Genomic DNA, 21,889 nt, shown 5'->3' on the forward strand with positions numbered 1-21,889 from the left:
TGAACACAAATTTGAAAAAAAAAAATGATCTAAACAAAGAGTGTTTCTATGGCCTGCAAATTATAAGTTATTCTTAATATTATTGTGCTTTGCTATCATATCACTTATGAATGTATGTTTATTAAAATAGCAGTATTTTTTATCACCAAGCGATTAAATTCAAATTAGATGAACACATATTATCTAACATTTCAATTTTAGACTTAAACTTTGTTGTCGGCAGTTGATTTATGGTCTATTATGTCTCGTAAATATCGTTTCCAGAAATAACATGAACAAGGGCTATAAGGTTTTGTTGAAGACTTGTTTGATACAAAAAAATGATGTTTCCTTATTTGTTATAATTACAGACGTTTTGGTTTGAAACTTTAGTGGTAGTTTTGTGTTGACCTAAATTTCTTAAAAGTAATGACGCTAAAAACAGTTCAGAACAGAACAGGTAGTGCATCAATGACTTGTACCAGGTGCAGTGTCTTAGTAGCCATACATGTGAACACATACATCAAGAATGGAAAGGTAATACAAGATATGAAATGGTAGCATACGAATAAAAGTGACATGATCAAATAAGTTAAGGATGAACAGAAACGTTTAACATCCACATTCAATAGTATTCGCCTTAAACACAGAACTTCTTAAACAAACAAAGACATTTCTTGTCTTAGACTACCTTTTTAGTCCAAAATTATATCAACTTGTTCACAGACCAATGAGTAAAATAATACCGTTCAATACATTTTCTTTAAATAAGATCAAACCATGGACAAATACATATGAAGTGGGATAGCTATACGGGCTCCGTTCATCAAATGTATCTTGGTCTTCCCTAATTTACCATTCAATATCATTGAAATTATAAGTAAATATAACTGTTCTTAAACAAGAATTTAACTGTTATGACTTTTGCAAATTACGGCATCTATCTATCTGTTAATACTGATAAAAATTAAGACGTATTTGTATTTATATATGTATTAAGGAAGGGCTCGTATAAACAATATTTGTTGTTGTTTTTTTTCGACCCGCTACCGATTTTTCACATTTAGCTATGCAAATATGTGAAGAATGGCAAATAATCAAAGAAGTTTAAAAACATATTAACACGGGCCGTGATACTAAGTAAATCTGGATTGTTTTCTTTTTACGTGCAGCCCCTAATCTAGTGTCTGGGAGACATGTCTAGATGAAATGTTGTTAATGTTGTATACATGTATGACTAGATGCTTTGTTGCATACACCAAACAATCATCTGTTCTATTGTTGTTGTGATTATGTGCCAACGCCTTGTGATTCGCATTAAATATCAGAGACCAATATCGGCTCTGGTATAGTCATACTAGGGAAAAGTCTATTCCGCGACACCTTGAGAACTTGAGACAGCATGGATTTTTACAAGCTCTTTTAACTTTGTGATATTAAAACAAGATACACCAAACTCGTTATACCTGGTTCTTTTAAAATATCGTAAATTTACCGGCGTTTCAGTTGAATATGCCTTAATTAACCACAAAGACATATTTAATAAGATGAATTAATTTCAAATGGTATATAAGAGAACTAGTTAAGAACTCCTTTTGAACGTTGCATCTTGACGTCGATCATGACTGTCAATAACGGCACAAACGGCAACAAGTCCATGTTTTTGACGAACGAAGTGCAGAAAGTGAACATGAGTTCGCTGCCCAGCCTTGATGACTACAACACGTGGATAAAGATTTTGTTCACGGCTGTGAACATCCCGCTGATAGCCTTCAGTCTGCTCGCTGTCGTCTCCCTGAACAGGACCAGGAGAACACCGGAAACCGCCAGGTATTTATTCAACCTAATTATAAAGAGATTCCTATTTGGCAATTGTATATAATAGTTTTGCGTTTTGTGGTATGGTCACAATGTATTACACAACAAAACATCCTTGATATATATTTTTTATCCAGTTTACGCAGAATTTCTGTACTAGACCGCGGGCATACAGGTCCGTTTTAGAAATTATATGACATAAGCTCGCAATATTTTTTTACGAGAAAACAAACTGGCCTAACTGGATATGCATGCCATTTGAATAAGTGGTTGAATTGTTTTGATGAAGTGCATGTATAGTTTTAGTCTTAAACCGGTTACTTATTATTGGTTATTTTTTTTATTTTATTTTTTTGCTTTCCTGTACCGGTCTAACATTAAATTTTGCATGAATTTAATAAGCTTTTTTTCTTGCGTTTCTTTTGCTGTATCTGAATACAGAAAAATGCACTTATTATGCTTTGGTAAATTGAATTTCCAGTACAGCCCCATGACCTCGATACATTGCTGCTGCGTATTATATTTTAATAAATGTTAGAAGCAGAACGCGTACTAACATTAATTTAGGTCTTGCAATCAGTGTACATGATTTTTCATCCATTAGTATATATTAGCGAAAATTATCGGTGGCTATCAAATAATTAAGAGAAATAACAAAACACTAAGCAAAACTGAAATAATGTTTCTAGTAGTGTTTAGTATCTAATACAAAACGAGCGAATTTAGACTTAATGTAGTCATTTATTATGATTCACCGAATGATACTTTAGTCTACACACATTCTCAGAATCGCCAATACTGAAGAAGGGATATTGTAGATATTTTGAAATACTTACATTTGCTAAGAAGGCAAACGTCGTGAAAAGCTAATAACTAGGGATGGAAACCGGATACGAAATCGGTATCCGGATATTCGTATCAAGTATTCGAATACTATCCGGATACTCGTATCAAATTGTTTTCATAATAAGTAAATTTCCTATCATATGTCACCCACCTTCTGTTATTTGACATAATTGTCCACTTAATTTATAATTCGTCATATGGCAATTTCACTTTTTCATTCATTCTTTCTCAGTCTTAGTAATTTATAATGTTATAATCAAAGCTAAACAACTCATTTTACGTCATAAAACTCATGATGAATACCACATAAACACCTCGCGAATTTGATAGTCACTTCGGCCGAGTTGGTTGCTTGGTTACTGCCACGTGCTTTCGAGTTTGTTATTTATCAGCAGGTTTCATGTTAAATGACGCTTTGATTATTTGATAGTCGATTGTAATTTTATTTCATAACATTGTTTGATTTAATGCAATACCTACAATTTCTGCGGTGTTTTGTAAAGAAGGATATAATTGCGGAAAAGATAAGAAGACAAAAAGACGACAACACTTTTACCATCCTCGGATTTTGTGAAATACTTCCAAACACTCGAAGTCAATGTTGGAGGCATATTTCCGTAGTCGTGATACAGGAATAACGATTAATAATTTAAAACACAATAACAAGATGCAAAATGATGGACATTTGATTGAAAAGTGAAAAGATAAACAAATTTGTATTTATTGTTTAGATAGCAATAATTTCTTCATGCATATTCATCAAAAATACGATTGGTCATTAATAGCTTTGCACGACCCTACGGATTAATGATCAATCCGTTTAATATCAACTAGTGTCAATTAGTGTCTATTAAGCACATCTGAGATTATAAAACAACACTTGTCATTGTAAACAATGTCATAGAACTTCACAGGGTGCTGCACAAGGACACAATATCACGCCTTTTGCAAACACCCAATTAGCAGACGATTTGTGACACATACCCGCTTCGTGACAGACACCGTTGATCACCTGAAATATTTCATCTGAAAAGTTTTATAGCAATTGCTATGTCTCTGCTAAGCTATTTCATTGAAGTTTTAATTCTTAACGAATATTCGAATACCCATTTTGGTATCCGAATACTTGCGTGATATCCGGATACTCGCTTCCATCCCTACTAATAACTCGTTGCTAGTAATTTCATGTTACATAGTAGCGAGAACAAATCCGTGTTAATTCTAGGCCAGTGGATTTCTTTGCATTAAGAACAGGTCTAGAAAATAGCAAGTTCGAACCCGGGCTCGGCCATCCGAGTAAAAAGCTAGTCATTAAGATCGCGGAAGTCTCTGAGTCTTTGCAAAGACCCCTAGGTGTCTAATTCGATCTCTGACGTCTAATAAAAAATAAGCACCGATCAATTTTCAACGTCTTTTTGTTATCAAAGTCTTATGTTGTAATCTTGTCAGTCTCCTTGTTAATTTTCAACGGGTCCAATTTATTTTTTACATTTGCTTTTTTGTTTAGCAAAGGAAAAACAAGTTAAATCTACTTTATTGCTGTTGGTGCGATTTTTTTCTCTTAAAAGCCAGTGCGTGCGTGACTAAATGGAACGTTTGCAAGTCCCGTAAAGGAGATACTAGGTCGTTATAATGATAGTGTAAGCCATTTATACGAGTAAGCAGCAGCTACATGAGCTGGTCCACTGGTCTAATGAGCGTTAGTTTTGGACTCTCCGCGAAGTCGAGAATAAGAAGCTCGGACCAGTGTGACTTATTGCAACCATACACGTGAAACAGATGATCAAGGCCAAACTATGAGAAAATTACATGTTTTAAAAAGTAGATAAAAGGACAATTCTTTCATCTTTCAGGTAAAGAAGAGGAACATATTCCACCACGTTTAATATTTGTTTCTGTAATGTTAAGTAAGTTTTTAATTTAATTGCATACTGATTATGTAATGCTACTAGCACAGTTTGGTCATGGATCGGTTCAATTACATGTGATCATTTTGATTTTGTTTTTGTTGCAGGTTTCTGTCCAGTGGTCTTATAACGATGGACATTCTGTCTGTGATTGGCTTCACTGTTCGAAAGTTCATCGATGATCACACCGCCAACACAATGGTTCAAGTCATCGCCGTCAACTTTACCTGGCTAGCCTATCTAACTGTCGGGATAATGTCTCTTGAACGACTCATAGTATTTAACTGGCCAAACTATTATTTAAGAATATTCAACCCTTCAAGGGTTAGGAAAACTGTATTTTGCGCATGGATTCTTTTGTCCATTTTATATTTCTATGTACGTATTGGTGCATGCTACTTTGCGACGCCAAATTTTATTTGGCTCGACGTCATCGGATCCTGTAACACGGTTTCCTTTGCAATGTATTTTATAGGCATTGTTGGCGTCATCGTTGCATCATCCATTTGCTACATACGAATATTTAGAATTGTAAAATCGGAGCATATTCCTTCAAAATCCAGTCGATTCAAGAGTACAGCAAGGTCGCTGCAGAATTATAAAGCAACGTCGATTGTGTTTGTTTATTTAGTTGTAATCATTACAACGTCGCTTGGATATATTCTCATTTTATCCCTGCGTTTAAACACCACAGCGTTGCGGCTATCTACGGATGTTGTCAATACAATCAGCTGTATGCTCGACTCGTGTTTTTATGTTCTGTGGTTCCGGGAATGTCGGATGGAAATGCTTAAGATGGCGTCTCACTTTTGCCCGGGAGTAGAGGACAAAATCGAACTGATGCGCCTGAAAATATTTCATGTGGTCACCGTAGAGAATGGAACCTTTCGCCGGACAAACAAAGTGTCCCCACTATCAAACAACAGCCCCACGATGCCACCAACGACTGTGACCAATCTTGATATTTCACTTATGACAATATAATGAACAAATACGATTTTGTATGGCGTCTTGATTGGTGCCAGCAGTTGGGGACACCAACTGTAACAAAATCATGTCTCGTTTTACGTCGTCTTTATTCGACTCATTTTATATCAAGACCATTTAGAGTAACAGTGAATTTTTGAAGGTACTTGCTCATGTTTTATGTGTCAAAATGTTTATTTACACGGTTATGCATCTGCGAATCCACGCCGTTACAGTCAAGCACAATATTAGAAACCTGACAACAAAGCCAGCCACGAGGACTCTTACATACTCTGAGGGATATTTCAATCTTTAAGCCTTTTGTTGAAAAGCCTTTCTAACGATTTTAAAAATCGTGGTCTAAAAAACAATATTTGAGCATACCGTATATCAACATTTGTTGAATGGTTCCAGTCTTAGTTTTAACAATTCCATTGATTTTCCCAACTTTTTTCGTTATTAAAAAAAATGTGTTTTACAAAAAAAAATGTATTTTACAATATGAGTATGCAGTTAAGTCAATACCTCAAAAATGCATGGATTTATGGAGAAAAACGGACTAGTTTCGATGGCCAAGAAGGGATCGATGGGACAAGGTGATTCGTTTATTTTTTACACCACCAAGTGAGGTGGCTATAAAAAATGTGTTTTAAAATACTGGTTCAAAATGAAAATCTATGATAATGTACTTATTCAATAGGTCACTGAAAGTGCTGTTAGAAATTGAAAATGGTAATGTAAATGGTTCGATAGGGTAAATAATTTTCTCACAAAATATAGGTTTATTATAAATGGTTTTAAGATTTACAACAGATACACAAAAACAATTGATTGGTATTCTTAAACAACATCTTATAGACAAATATTTACAAGAATGTCAAGAAAATGTGAAAGAAAATAGTGTTAACTGAATAGTTTTCTTAAATTCTTAATACCTAATGTGAATTTGAATCATATTTTCTTTAAAAACATATTTCTTGTGCGTCTGTGTATAGATAGATTTGTCCAAGTCCAAAAATAACGATAGTCAGACAAAAGGAGCGCCAAGTATTTTTTTATTACATTAAACCTGCTTCTAATGCGCCTTAAAAATATACCTATAAATTATGTTTACTGGTATGTCACACAAAAAAAATGTCAAGTTTACATGTAATAAAGTCGGTTTTGTTCTGTTATGATTGTGTTTTTGTTTTCATTCATAATAATCGTTTTGTCAATAAAGAAAAAGTAAATAAGTATGAATTGTACATTTCATACTGATGTATATATTGTTAGATTAGCTTGACCTATTACTCAATGTGACAAAAATCACCAAACACCGCCCTCACAGACTATGTTCATGTATGAAATATGACGATGAACTTCTGTGTCCGACAAACATAATTTTATGACAATTCCCTTCTGTCCGTCAAAAAGTTTTTTGGAGAACGTTTGTGACAATTCATTTCAAATCCTCCAAACAAAACTCAGTAAGGACATGAATGTGGATGATGGCAGTCAATTTATAAAACCAGCCCATAACTAAGGACATACATCTGTGTCAAGTTGCTCGATTCAGGATCGGTTAGCATAAGTATAACAAAAAAAACACCAAATTGACAGCATTTTATTACACATACACACATGTCTAGTATATGATGTTTTAAGTTAGATGAAACATCGGACAAAAACAGTAACAAACATTCTGTGGTATTACCCAATCAGAATTTTCGCACTTGAATGTTGAGTTTTGCTTTAAGATACACTACTAATGAAAAAACATGCAACTGTTATTTAATTGGCTGTGTGTTCATCAAATATCGCATTTAATTATGTTATGTTATATATTCTTTTGTGATGAAAATAGAGCTGTAATGATGATGACAATGGCTATAATGACAATGAAGATGGTGGTAAATATACAGTGGACAAATCTGAAAAATAAATACTGCTCTTCAATGTGGCTAAACTATACATTACAAGCCATGCGCTAAAGACAGTCATACATTGTATGCATAGATGTTGAATAGTTTTGTAAGATAGAAATACTCCATTATGTTCAACATTATAGAAATGGTTGATTATGGACAAGAAAAAAGTTGATGCAAATGGGTACAAAACTTTTTGAGGTTGATTTACTGGTAGTAAATAAACATGATCACTTGATTAAATAAGGAAAACAAACATGCAACCATCCCTCTATCATTCAAGGACAGCTTAAAATCCTATCAGCTACATTAATTGCAAAATCAAGAGCCTGGCAATGAAACAATACATTAAGCTTATTTACAGAATGTATTTACAATAGATATATAAGTTCATTAAAGATAAAAAATCATCATGATAATGGAAACAAATGAAGAACAATTTACAGATGACATAATGGTTCTACTCCGTGTAATATACACTGAAATAAAACTATTCTGGTGTTTATATTTACAGATGAATAAGCATAAATCCTGACTTCAAACCCTCATTTCAGATTTATTCACTAACTTCAATGAGGTTCCATTTCAGAAACAATTACCGTAATGCTTCATAAAAAAGCAATTTCAAATAAGAATGCATAAATACACAGTTTGTTTTCCCAGCAATAATCAAGCTAATATAACTTGTTTGGTCTTTTATCAAAGTACGTGGAACGTTCAAGTTGTTAGATCTATTCCTGTGAGTGTAGGAACTTGTCCTTCATGGCCTTGAGTTTCTGCACAAAGTATGTCTCTAGGACCTCAGCACACTGGAAAAAGGGCGTGTCTGGAGGGTTGTAGAGCCGGCAGTTATTGAAGATCTTTGTCACATCCTTGATGAAGTCTGTGAGTCGCCGGTACTGGTGGCCGTCTAGATTTGCCTCCACTTGACTCAGGTCTGAAACACACAGGCACATTTTCAGTAGTTATGAACTCTACATAATGCATTTATGCTATACTCTCATAAATTGATCTTCGGCAAAACTCTACAACAAAAAATGCAACATAATATTATCTTTACCAAATTATGGTTTCAGACCAATTTTTTTTGCCATTGGTTTGGTTACAAATACATTCATTCTCAGCTGGTCTATTAAAACTGTTGATATTAATTTCTTGTCATTGGGATTCAAAATGGCAACATACACATATAGAATATGAGGTAACCATCCTTTATGGATCAGGATAAAACACATTTCTCCCGAGAATTGTAGCATACATACTACATGTGTAGTGTCAGACTTCAAGTGTTTTGAATTTAAAAGCAATACCTCGAAACAAAAAAATTAGAACAAATATCTTTCTGAATGTTGATATTACTATGGGCATATCAATGGTTTAGTAGTGTCACAATACTAGTTTAAAATGCACGTGTCATTTACTTCAGTTTAACTCAAGAGCCTATGAAATCCCTAATGTCCCTTTTACTACATAACAACAGTGTTTTGCCATGGGTGTTTTTACTGTTGAAACTTAAATCTAAAGACATGAAAGCTTACATCTCACAAATCAACTTCACTGACATAGTTATGATGGCTGAATTCTGCCATTTCATATTTTCGCAACATACAAATATCTACCAAATAAAAGTGAAAAACATGAAATAATAATTTTGTGGCTGTACTTTGCAACCAAGAGCTGGAGCGATTTTGTATTTTTGCAGGGCTAGGCTTCATATTTTTGCTCTGTGAAGTGAAAAGGCGGAAAACATGAAAATGTGCAGCTTTGGTTTTAGCCATTCAGTAGGCATGCACAAAATGCTATTAAGACATTGTATGTTGATAAGACAAGAGGCCCAAGAGGGCCTATGTTTTACTGGCAAGACTCTTGTGGTCATTTTCAACCCAGAGCATGTACTTATGAGTAATAGGCAACAAATGTATAGTTCACTCATACATGTGAACTCTACCGGCGGTAGGTAAAATATACCGCTTTTGAGAACCTTCTAACGCCATACTGCTTTCCTGTCTTAATCTACCGATATTTCGAGCTTTAAAAAAACCTTAAAATTCTATCAACCATGCTAAAATACCATATTAAATCATTCATTTCTGTAGCTTTAAAAATAAAAAAGTTGGTCAAAAAGGTCAAAGTCTAGGACATCCGAGGACAACATTGATGCTCGTTTGCAAAACTGTACACATGGTCTAAATTTCATTGCCGACGCTTTAAAAAATTAAAAAGTAAGTCAAAAGGGATGGGGCCAGCTTTTGCCAAAGGGGCATAATTTCAAATGTTTTGCTAGATGGTCATCATATGATGCTCCACAACAAATATCAAAGGTATGGACCGAGTGGTTTGAAACAAGATGATTTTGAAAATATTTCTTACAAAAGTCCCTATGAAACTCGTGAACCTGGGGTCGTGGCCAGTAATGACCCCAGGGGCATAATTTGAACAAACATTCACAAGCAATTGTGACTTTACATGTAAACTTGGCTAAAAATAGACTTTGCTCATGTAGACTTGGCTAATTATAGACTTAGCTTAAAATAGCATTTTTTAAACTTTCAAGACCCATAAGCTAGGCATGCATGGGCGGATCAAAGATCAATGTGGGTTTCAAAAGGAACTGAGCTTTAATGGTTTGTTTAGCAATTGTTTAGACACACTGATTTTTTATACTTTCACAGGCTGAAACAAAAAAGTAGGCGGCCAGCTAGGGGGATCAGTGCCCCCCCCCCCCCCCCCGGAAATTTTGAAATTCAGCGCTTCATTTCCTGCGTTCTGGGGCATTTTGGGAGTATTTAATTAATTTACCCTTTACTTCATGGATACGCAATTTTACTTATCTATCCATAGCTTCATAGATACGGAGATTCATGCTTTATCGAAAGCTTCATAGATACATAATTCTATGTACTCGTAATGCAGGGTAATTTATTTTCATATCTGTCGCTTGTTTTTTGCTATAAATTCATTTCCATGAAGTAGAAACATCGATAAATACAATGCACTAAAAAACAACACTATGTTACTATTTTAAGAATTTTGGAAAATTGCGAAATAAGGTCATTGGTATCAAAGATGCGTAAAACGTTGACTGCGCAGGTTTGTGTGCATTCCTGTCTCGTTTTCCTCGTGGAAATTTACACAATGCTGCAAGTTATAATTAACTACCAATAATGCAACTATATTTTATTGATCACGTGCCTGACGTCACAGGTCATGGTTCAGAATTGTGTCAAAATCGTCTACTGCGTCTACAAATACGCCGAATCGTAAGATAGTGATACAGATTATCGGAAAATTTTAAACCAGTCAAGGCGATGCTCTAAATATCGAAAAGAGATGTTATAGGCGAAAAGGGCCGTTTTAGCGGTAAGGAACATTTATTACCACAAAAACTCACGATCAATTTTTTTTTCTTCCGAATTTGAACCGGCCCAAACTCCATTTGAACCATCCATTTTGGCCAGTTCTTATTGACAACCCTGCTTTCAAGGCCCATAATTTAGGCAAGCATGGGCGGATCTGGCTGGTTTTCAAAAGGAACTGAGCTCTAATTGATATCTAAATACTGTACAAGTTTCATCGAGATACAATCAAAACTGAACACTATCGTATTCACAAGCAATTGTTTACAGACACACTGATTTTTTATACCTTCAAGGCACATAATTTAGGCATGCATGGGCGGATCTGGCTGGTTTTCAAAAGGAACCGAGCTCTAATGGATATCTAAATACTGTGCAAGTTTCATCAAGATACAGTAAAAACTGAAGACTGTATCGTCGTGTTCACAAGCAATTGTTTACAGACGCACGGACGCACATACTACGTACACATTACCATCGCATAAGCTCTTCTGGCCTTTGGCCAGTTGAGCTAAAAACCATCCAACTCTATGGTGAAAAACAAGCCACATCCTGAGTGCTTTGTTCTCAATTTGTCAATGTACCGAATAGAACAGTAAAGCTCATAAACATAATACCTAAATCTTAAGCAAAGCCTATAAAGGAAATGTCAGGAACATTATCGTCCATGCTTCACATAATTATTCATAGTGTACTTACAACACACGATTGTCTGCTGTTCGTGTTATTTGACAAGCTTTTTATGTTTCTTTATGAATTATAAACAAAATAGGACAAAATCTTCATGAATATATATATATTCAATAAGTCCATCTTTAAATGAAGCTGGAAATATTATCTACATATACCAAATTTAACAAATTCCTTGACATTGATCTAGTATACCATATTACCGGTATTTTGTCCAAATAGACTTGGCTACCATGTGTTGTTGTTCAGATCCATTACTTAAAATCTTCTTTCAACATTGAGATTTAAAGTAATTGAGCAGGTGTGTTGTCAAGAAAATTGTTACGGATATATTGTTTAACAGTGAAATCAGAATAAGCATCTATAAAAATACCAAGAAGAAATATCTGCACATCTATTAGGACACAATGGAAACAGACCAGCTCATTAGCCAGTATGTGACTCCTAACTGTTTTGAGTCTCCCAATATCATAGCATCCAATAATTACACTGAAGCAGCTTTAATAGCTGAATATGTAACAGGAGAATGCTGGTCTTATATAATACTATAATACCTACCCATGGGGTCTTTGACAATCTCATAGTAATCAGGTACTTCAATTGGATCAACAGCCTCCAGAAATGGCCAGCCCATCTTGTGAACCTAAAAACATTTACAATACTGATTTTGATCTTGCAAAGCAATAAGACTCTTCATATCAAATTGAATACATGTACTAAATAATAAGGATGGGGACAAATGAATAATTCAGGAAGCACTGTAACTAGGTGAGATGTGAACAATAAACCTTCTATGTAAACATCCCCCAGGAATTTCCTAAAGCATGTTGGTCACAAGGGGTGGCCCAATTGTTGCTTCATTGCTCCACGTGCAATTTGGCATATTTCATAATGAATCGTGTAATCAGAGCCTAGTAGTCCAGGACTCATTTAATCTGTTTCAGACTACTTGATTTTGCATCTAGTGTCTTGACTTCTTTATAAAACAAGAGTGCCATTGAGTGAAAGCCAACACATGTCTGTTCTTTTCAGTCAAGGGCATAACTCATCTTTTATTAAATAATGAGTAATGGGCCATGCTAGACATGTACACATTTTTACAAGTTATATGAATACAAAGTTTAATGTAAATATCTTAAATGGATATTAATTTAAAGCAAGTGAGACATTTTGAATGACTTTTTCAAACTATCAAGGGGCATAACTTAACAATTAAAATCAGCAAGACCAAGGTAATGAGCCTTTCTACATGTGTTCAATTTGTATTGAGTTATCAACACAAATTGCTCTGTGCATCTGTCAGGGTTCGAACCAACAACCTCTTGCTCTGCAGGCAGACACTAAACCGCGCTGCTATAAAAGCTAGCTCTATAGCGAAACAATTTAAGTGCAACTTTATACATATCAAAAACCACTTTATCTAAGACACCCTTAGATTAGGCTACCTGCCTGCGGCATCATAGGTGTGTGTACAAGTAACTACCTGTAGGCTGTGTAGAAGCTTAAACAGAAGCTCATAGTCATTGTCGGTGAGCTCCTTCTGGTTGATTGGGTCCTCCTGGTCACGTCGCAGGCATTTTGGGCAGATGTAGGAGTCAAGCTCGTCTGCCTGGCGCTGGGTGATGCCAACACACTCGCAGTGGAACCAGTCCTGGCACCTGTCACATCCCACATAGAACCTGCAGAGGGAGACATGGGCATATACATGTCGTCACATGACATTCAAAATTGTATACATTTCATTTAATAAATATTATCATATATGTCCCTATAGATGCTAAATGATGTCAGTAAAAGTTATGTGAAACAAAAAAAGCAGCCAATAACGATTTTAACATAAAATAAATCATACGGTAATTTTTTTATATTTTTTTTTCGAAGCTTAGAGTTTACTAGTCCAAGAATTAGACAAAAAAAACTCTAATCGAGCATTAGGACATAAGGGCATGGATTAGGATCTATAAGTACATTAACAGTATGCCTTGTTAGGCAGGGCCAAAAGGGCTTTACAGTGTTGTATCTGAATTCATCAAACTGTGTCTGACAAAAGCAGTAGAGCCAGAATCTAACGATACTGGTCTACAAAATAAAGGTATCTCGTGTTAGGTAAGGGGATGAGAGCCTACCTGGACTCATCATACGGCGTTAGGCAGAGGCAGTAGAGCTCCTCCGTTGCCACCTCCTGCTGCTTCTTGCAATCATCACAGATGAACGAGTCGATGTATTTTGACTTTGTCTCAGAGATGTTCACACACTCACCATGGTACCAGTTGGAACACAGATCACATCCAATATAGAACCTGAAACATCACATTCACACTATGACAACTAAGATATTGTATTACATAGCATGTTGGGAGTATCTGTGACATGACATTCACACTATGACAAATTAGATAGTAATTTATAGCTCTTGTTGGCAGAACCTTTGATATGCATGAACCATTTAATTACCTGTACCATTGGGAAGGTTGTCACAAGCCCAAAGGTGTTGATAATTTGAATAGATATTCTAATAAATCATTCCAGTAAAGAATATCAAACGCACTTCAAGGAAAGTCCAAGGACTATCCTAATATCCAACCTGGCAATATGATAATATGCCACTATTTTTTCTAATGAAGCTACACTTGACAGTTGGCAGAAATCAGGCCAATGCTTTCTTAGTTATACATGTAGCATAGATAATGTTAGTAGAAAGGGAGGTATAAACCAGACATGTGAACTATTTTGGCGGTAGGTAAAATCTACTACTTTTGAGACCCCCTACCGCTCTCTTGCCAAAATCTACTGTTTTAAAAACACATGTAATTTTGTTTTTAAAAATGCCTTGAAATTGCATAGAGCATACATCTGTCATAATGTAACTGCAGTCGTTTGGTCACACATTGCTGGAAGAGATGAACACCATGTGCTCTCCATGGTTCTGCCAATTAGCATAATTGTTTTCATAACATCCATAAAAGATTGACAATGAATGGTTAAATACTGCCCATTAGACCAAGAGTGTGTTTACAGTGTTAACTTAATGTACCGGTGGTGAGTTCATAGGCCTAGATATTAAACACAGAAGCTGCTAAATTTATTCGCACCTTGTTGAAATCAAAACACAAACACATGTGCACCTTTGACGGCAATGTAGAGCAGTAACTGAACATTACTTGTTGACAAATGACAAATGTTTGATACATTTTCATTATAAAAGATGTAAAAGGGGAAAAAACTTTGCAATTACGTGCCCCAGAGTTATAACTCGTGCAAGGGACTGATCAAAAATGGTACACTGTTTATTACCAAGAGTGCCAGGTTCATCTGATAATCTATTGGTTGCTAAGAAAGTATATTGTTTCGAAGGAAGTCTATGGTTGTTAATTCCTGTCTGTTTATAGCTTAAATTTTGCTGACTATATAATGCAAATATATGGATATTGTTCGCCTTTCATTTTTTTCCTTGTCCAAAATTAAAATAAAACTTACCTTTTTTTTCTTATGGTAATGTTTTGCATATATATACACATGCTAAATGGCAGGTTTCAATACACAATTCATTAGTCGTTACATTAAACGTTCTGCAATTATCAATGGTTATTTATTACTCCTCATCAACTGCAATCCAAACAAACACCAGTCCTGCGGGAGTTTAAACTACACATGTATTGAAATGTGTCGGCTGCAGATCAAACAGTGCACTCTGTGAGATCTGAGCACGTCGGTGTAGAAATTAAAGGTGAGTGGTAATGTACTGCAAGGCGCTAAATGAAGTGACACTTATAAGAAGTGTGGTTTGTCTGATGAAATTTAAAGTCAGTCATCTGCATACTGTATGATCACCTATTAATTTGATCAAGGATGGATTAAATAGCATGTATGCGTCAAGGCTGGTTGGAATATACGATACGTTTACTCTTGAGCGAAACACTCAGGTGAACTAAAACTAGGAACTGTAGCACCACAACACAGCTTTGCTTAAAAATCAAGTACAGAGAATAATCTCTGATTTGTTATAACCATTTATAAATGCAAGATTCCAACATGCATTTTACAAATCATAAATGAGTTTCTTTAATCCTTTGCAAAACAATTGGAACCATGATATGTTTGTTTTTATAAAAAACACACAATTTATGCGATTCTATTGACAAATGTACAAATTATTCTGAAAATCACATGTACATTAAGAGTAAGCATCTCCTTTACTAACTTTTTTCCTTTAATCAAAGTGTTAGTTATTTCCAGCTTGTTCGGGAGTAGCTGTAAATATGAATTTGTAAGATATAGAATAAACTCTGCACCAAAAAATTGCAGTATGTTTGGTGGTAAAGTGTTAGGATTAGAGGTAATGTGGTTATTTAATAACTCTGTTTTTCTTCCTATCCAACCAACAGCTAAGAATTATCTCAAATATAATGAATCAGAACTATTACCTCATCTAACTCTACCAATACTTTCAGTGTTTTGTCTACTTCTCAGACTTATTACTTATTGAATTTTTCAGTCTTCAGGCTAGTTGATTGAAAACAGCCCAAAATCAGTTTTACTTGCCAAAACATTATTTGCTGTTTATTTTGTGCTCTAAGTTTAACATTGTTAACAACAAAACAAAAGTGAAAGCAGACTTCATCATAACACTGAACAAGAGCTATCACAGAGACAGCGCGCTCGACTTTTCCGCTGCTTTTCAGTGTATGGATTGAAAAGTTTTGGCGAAACATGCATGGATCACTGTTAGATTAGATTTCAATGCAATACATGATGTGCTGAGATATTAACATAAATGTGGTTACATGGAAAATTTCAACCAGAATTTTAAAGTCTCATAATAAAGGGCCATTATTTGCAAAATACAGTTATCTACCTTGGTTATTCAATTATGTTGGGTGGTTGAATACCATTGTATAAAGTCTCAATGCAATACATCAAGTAGTTGCTGAGATATTATCCTGTGCTAACATGCAAGACCTTAACCAGAATTTCTAAGTCGCATAAGAAAGGGGCAAAAATTATATAATATGAAAGATAGAGTTATCTTACTTGATTAAAAAAGAAGGTTAAATGTTTGGGAGCCTGTGTGTAATGAGTTTCAATGCAATACATGATGTATTCGTGGAGGTATTGACTTAAAAGTGGTTACATGCAATTCCTTAACCAAAATGTCTATGTCAAAAAAAAGCGGTCATAATTTGAATTTAATGAAAACTAGAGTTATTTAACTTGGTTACTTAAGTAGGTTGGATGGTTGAGTACCATTGTATTAAGTCTCAATGCAATACCTCAAGTAGTTGCTGTGATATTAACCTATGTGTGGTTACACGCAAAACCTTAACCAGAACTTCTAAGTTGAATAATAAAGGGCAATTATTTGCATAAAATGAAAACTAGAGTTATCTAACTTGGTGAATTAAGTAGGTTGGATGGTTGAGTACCATTGTTAAAGTCTCAATGCAATACCTCAAGTAGTAACTGAGATATTAACCTATGTGTGCTTGCACGCAAAACCTTAACCAGAATTTCTAAGTCAAATAATAAAGGCCTATTATTTGCATAAAATGCAAACTAGAGTTATCTAACTTGGTTAATCAAGTGGGTTGGATGGTTGAGTACCATTGTATAAAGTCTCAATGCAATACCTCAAATAGTTACTGAGATATTAACCTATGTGTGCTTGCACGCAAAACCTTAACCAGCATTTCTAAGTCGAATAATAAAGGCCTATTATTTGCATTAAATGCAAATTAGAGTTATCTAACTTGGTTAATTAAGTAGGTTGGATGGTGGAGTACCATCATATGAAGTCTCAATGCAATACCTCAAAGAGTTACTGAGATATTAACCTATGTGTGCTTGCACGCAAAGCCTAAACCAAGGTGTGACGCCGACGCTTGGGTGAGTAGTATAGCTCTCCATATTCTTTGAATAGTCGAGCTAAAAAAATTAGTATGAAGAAAAACTTATCTTCAAAACATTTCTGTAATATATTATAATGTGACCATCTTTCCCATCATCAACGTCATAAAATTCCTTGAAGAAATTAAACTTTACAGGAAGACTAATCTGTGTTGGGTGAATTGTTAAAATCCTTGGCCCTTACCAAGCAATGTTATACACATTTTAATTGCATATTGACACTGAAGTTAGCTATTTTATAGCTTACATTGATTTTTGAACTCTACACTTGCGACATCTGCGAAAATACAAAAGGAATGATTTCTTTATTCATCAAGAGAGGCCACTGCGTAGCATAATTACCACCAACTGGTAATTGGAAAATTCAGACTATTGGGGATGGGCAGTATTGGCAAGAGCATTGTGATATATCTCTATATTTCATTAGCGTTTAACAATAGATAACATATTGAACAAATAGATAATGCATGATCATTAACGTAGTTTAAATGTGCATTATCATCATTTTCTCACCATATCTCTAAATACCGTCACTGGCAAACTGGTAATGGGATATGCGTCTTTGTTATGTGAAAGGTTTGTATACAAAAATGATGTAATGACAACCTTAACAAGGCATAAATGATAATATTGTTCATAATATCAAAATGTTAATGATAGTAGCTATTAGATGTTCAAAACATTCAAAAGGGACAAAACTTAAATATATGTCATATAACACAAAAGTAACAAGAGGTGTTTGTCAAACATAATGCGGACTGGAGAGCAATGTTGTCAGGAATATTTGGCCAAATGTATGAAATATGCATGAACCGAAATGACAGCTGATTTGTCATTGATATTGGATGCCTTTGAGGCAGATTTAAGATAATGACCATTCAAAGAGTGAGGAAAGTATGAACAGTTTTAAAATCATGTTCAGATGAAGATGGATATTTGCAGATAAACATGTATCCTCTTAGCAGCAGGGAATAAGTAAATATGACGTAATTTTTAATGACCAATATGAGTTGTGACCTTGACCTTTGACTCAATGACTTCACAATCAATAGGGGTCATCTACTGATTACACTCAACCCAAATGTCTTGTTTGAGGGCCATGGGTGCAAGCATTGTCGAGTTATCACAAGGACAGGCTTTTTGCGTTCAAGGTCACTGTGATCTTGACCTTTGACCCCTAAAATCAATAGAGGACATCTACTGGTCAAGCACAATCTTCATGTCAAGTATTATGACCATAGGTCCTGGAATTGTTGAGTTATCACTCAGTAGGATGGACCGACATGTGCAAAGCAATATACCCCCTCTTCTTCAAAGGGAGCATAATTATCAATATCATGGCCCCTATGTTTCGATATGTATCACTTATGTACTTTATCATAATTAATCAGTAAAAATATACAATGAAATAAAAGTTCACTGACAATACATATATTATTTGTTTTATGTTTCTATGTATTTAAGTTGAAATTGTGTTGATACCAATCCTGGATTAAAGTCCTTTGCGCTAGCAATTTCCAGCTACTAGCTCAAAATTATCACTTGCCTGAGATAGTTTCTACTTATCTGGTAGTTCAGGCTAGTGCATTACGTTAATTCACCTTAACCATACATGAACATAAGGCATATTTGCTTAAATACCTGGATTCATCGTAAGGTTGTTTGCAGACGCAGTACAGCTTCTGTCTAGGATTCAAACTTCGTGTTACACCCCCAGGGCCACCAGTGGAAATAACTTTCTGTTTCTTCTTCTTGGCTTTGGCTTCTGCAGCCACCTACAAAATTGAAATGTAAACTATTTAGAAAGGAAAAGTTTTAAATTTGCTCAGGCCTAAAAAAAAAAATTGTTTGGTTAGGGTTACATCCTTTTCAAAAATAGGTAGGGTAGGTAGGCTTTTTATTTTTTTTTTATTTTTTTTTTTTATTAGGCTTTATATAAGAATATCATTTTCATCATTGGAGAATGGTGTTAAAGCTATCTTCTGTATAAGCATTTAAGGTTTAAACTACATATTGAAAAGCAATTAAATATTTTTTTTTTTTATTTTTTTTTAGTTTTTCAATTTTTTTTTCAAACTGACTTTAAAAACGGTAGGGTCGGCGCCTATTCCGTAGGTAGGGTCGGGTAACCCGAACCAAATGTATTTTTTTTTTAGGCCTCAGTTTAAATTCACAGGCTCAATAAAACTAGAGCTTGCTGCGATTAATACACACACTTTACCACCTTCTGGTAATAAGATGTATCACTGGGAGTGATGTATTCTCCTTGAATGCCCTGTGATGATAAAAAGGTATCAATTAAGTTAATAAACCTACTATTATTAATATAAATGCATGGTACAATGAATTTTTTTTTTTAAATCCTATCATGCATGTACAAGATACACCCCAGATAAAGTTCCGTTCGGACGAATGCATATACAGAACCGCCATTGTGACAAATATGTTTGCTTATGGAAAATGACTTCGATCACTTAGAGCAATAACTTAAGAAATACTGCAGTCAGTACAATGGTTCATGTGCACTACACTTCCCCTTAATGAGATCTGTCTGCACATAAGTTTGAAATTAATACCTCAGACTTTTAAGTTATGCCAGACAAAACAAGAAGAAAAAATAAAGGGTTATAACTAAAACAAGAGCTGTCACAGAGACAGCGCGCTCGACTATTCCACCGCTTTTCAATGTAAGGATTGAAAAGTTTTGGCGAAACATGCATGGATCACTGTTAGATTAGATTTCAATGCAATACATGGTGTGCTGAGATATTAACATAAATGTGGTTCCATGCAAAATATTAATGAGAATTTCTAAGTCTAATAATAAAGGGCCATTATTTGCAAAATACAGTTATCTAACTTGGTTATTCAATTAAGTTGGGTGGTTGAATACCATTGTATAAAGTCTCAATGCAATACATCAAATAGTTGCTGAGATATTATCCTATGTGTGCTAACATGCAAGACCTTAACCAGAATTTTCAAGTCGCATAATAAAGGGGCAAAAATTATATATTATAAAAGATAGAGTTATCTTACTTGAATAAATAAGAAGGTTAAATAGATGGGAGCCTGTGTGTAAATTTTCAATGCAATACATGACGTATTCGCTGAGGTATTGACTTAAAAGTGGTAACATGCAAAACCTTAACCAGAATTTCTATGTCGAATAAAAAAGGGACCATTATTTTAATTTAATGCAAACTGGAGTTATCTTACTTGGTTATTTAAGTAGATGGTTGAGTACCATTGTATAAAGTATCAATGCAATCCATCAAGTAATTGCTGAGATATTAACCTATGTGTGCTTACATGCAAAACCTTAACCAGAATTTCTAAGTCAAATAATAAAGGCCCATAATTTGCATTATATTCAAAAAAGTGTTATCTGGGAATACATATCTAATGTTTCAATGCAATACATGATATATTTGCTGAGATATTGACTTAAATGTGGTAACATGCAAAACCTTAACCAGAATTTCTAAGTCAAATAATAAAGGGCAATTATTTTGCATTAAATGCAAACTAGAGTTATCTAACTTGGTTAATTAAGTAGTATGGATGGTTGACTACCATTGTATAAAGTCTCAATGCAATACCTCAAGTAGTTGCTGAGATATTAACCTATGTGTGCTTACACGCAAAACCTTAACCAGAATTTCTAAGTCGAATAATAAAGGGCAAATTTTGCATTAAGGTATTAGCCGCGTAATACACACTTTTTAAAAAGCTTTAACCGACAACATAGTTATAATCACGGTACACTATGGGACTTTTATCCAAATTTTAAAGATTTTTTACCGTGAATTAAAAAAGTTATTTATGTTTCATTACACCCACCCCCAAACTCCAAGGGCTGCAAAGAGCGACAAGTAAATATTTTGTTTATATTTGAATTTTTTTCGCATTATCAGAGATTATGAAATAAACACAACAGTTTCTGGTAAAATAAACATCAGTTAACAGAAAACTAAAGTTAAAACGAACACATTATTGATACACATGGAAAAAAATAATTTTGATTGATCTTATGATTCTTCGGAAAAGAGCAGTGTTTCGATGTTTGAAAATATATAGCAGTTTTATAAAATTCATCAAAATAGTTAACTATAAGGCAATCTGCTGAAATCATTTTAGATATTATCTTTGATGTCTATTGAACAATTTAAAAGACAATTTATGATAGTTTACCGTCCAGTTTTGAAGAAAATATACATAATGGCATGTTACCATACATTTTTATAGCTAAAAAAATGCTTAAAAATCAACCTTTTTCTTGTAAAAAATTATAAAGCTTAATTGGACTTATTCATAAAATGTACTCTTTCAAATAAATGAATTTTACTTATGATACTAACTCAGAATACAGAGTTTAAAACAAATGAGTGTACTTTTAAACTAAAATATGTGAAGAAACAAGAACACTAAGTGGGCTTGCCCCTCCAAAAATATCAGAGTGAAAGTTCTCAACTAATGTTTTTTTTAATATTATAACATGTAAACAATCTCTGTG

At 34.4% G+C, this 21,889-nt stretch overlaps 1 protein-coding gene across 2 annotated transcripts in view; it reads right to left on the reverse strand.

The window, feature by feature from the left end:
• Positions 1–7,106: 7,106 nt before the first annotated feature.
• The window catches only part of LOC128205699 (nucleosome-remodeling factor subunit NURF301-like), a 39,708-nt gene continuing 24,925 nt past the window's right edge, over positions 7,107–21,889 (reverse strand). For both annotated transcript variants that reach the window (XM_052907593.1, XM_052907582.1), the window contains exons 23-27: positions 19,015–19,148; positions 13,596–13,769; positions 12,953–13,148; positions 12,028–12,112; positions 7,107–8,360 (exon numbers count right to left, since the gene is read on the reverse strand). In XM_052907593.1, the coding sequence (XP_052763553.1) occupies positions 8,155–8,360; positions 12,028–12,112; positions 12,953–13,148; positions 13,596–13,769; positions 19,015–19,148 (795 nt within the window). In that variant the 3' untranslated portion in view covers positions 7,107–8,154. The remainder of the gene's footprint in view (positions 8,361–12,027; positions 12,113–12,952; positions 13,149–13,595; positions 13,770–19,014; positions 19,149–21,889) is intronic.

This window comes from Mya arenaria, chromosome 2 (assembly GCF_026914265.1).
Source record: "Mya arenaria isolate MELC-2E11 chromosome 2, ASM2691426v1".
In the NCBI taxonomy this organism is placed as follows: Eukaryota; Metazoa; Mollusca; class Bivalvia; order Myida; family Myidae; genus Mya; species Mya arenaria.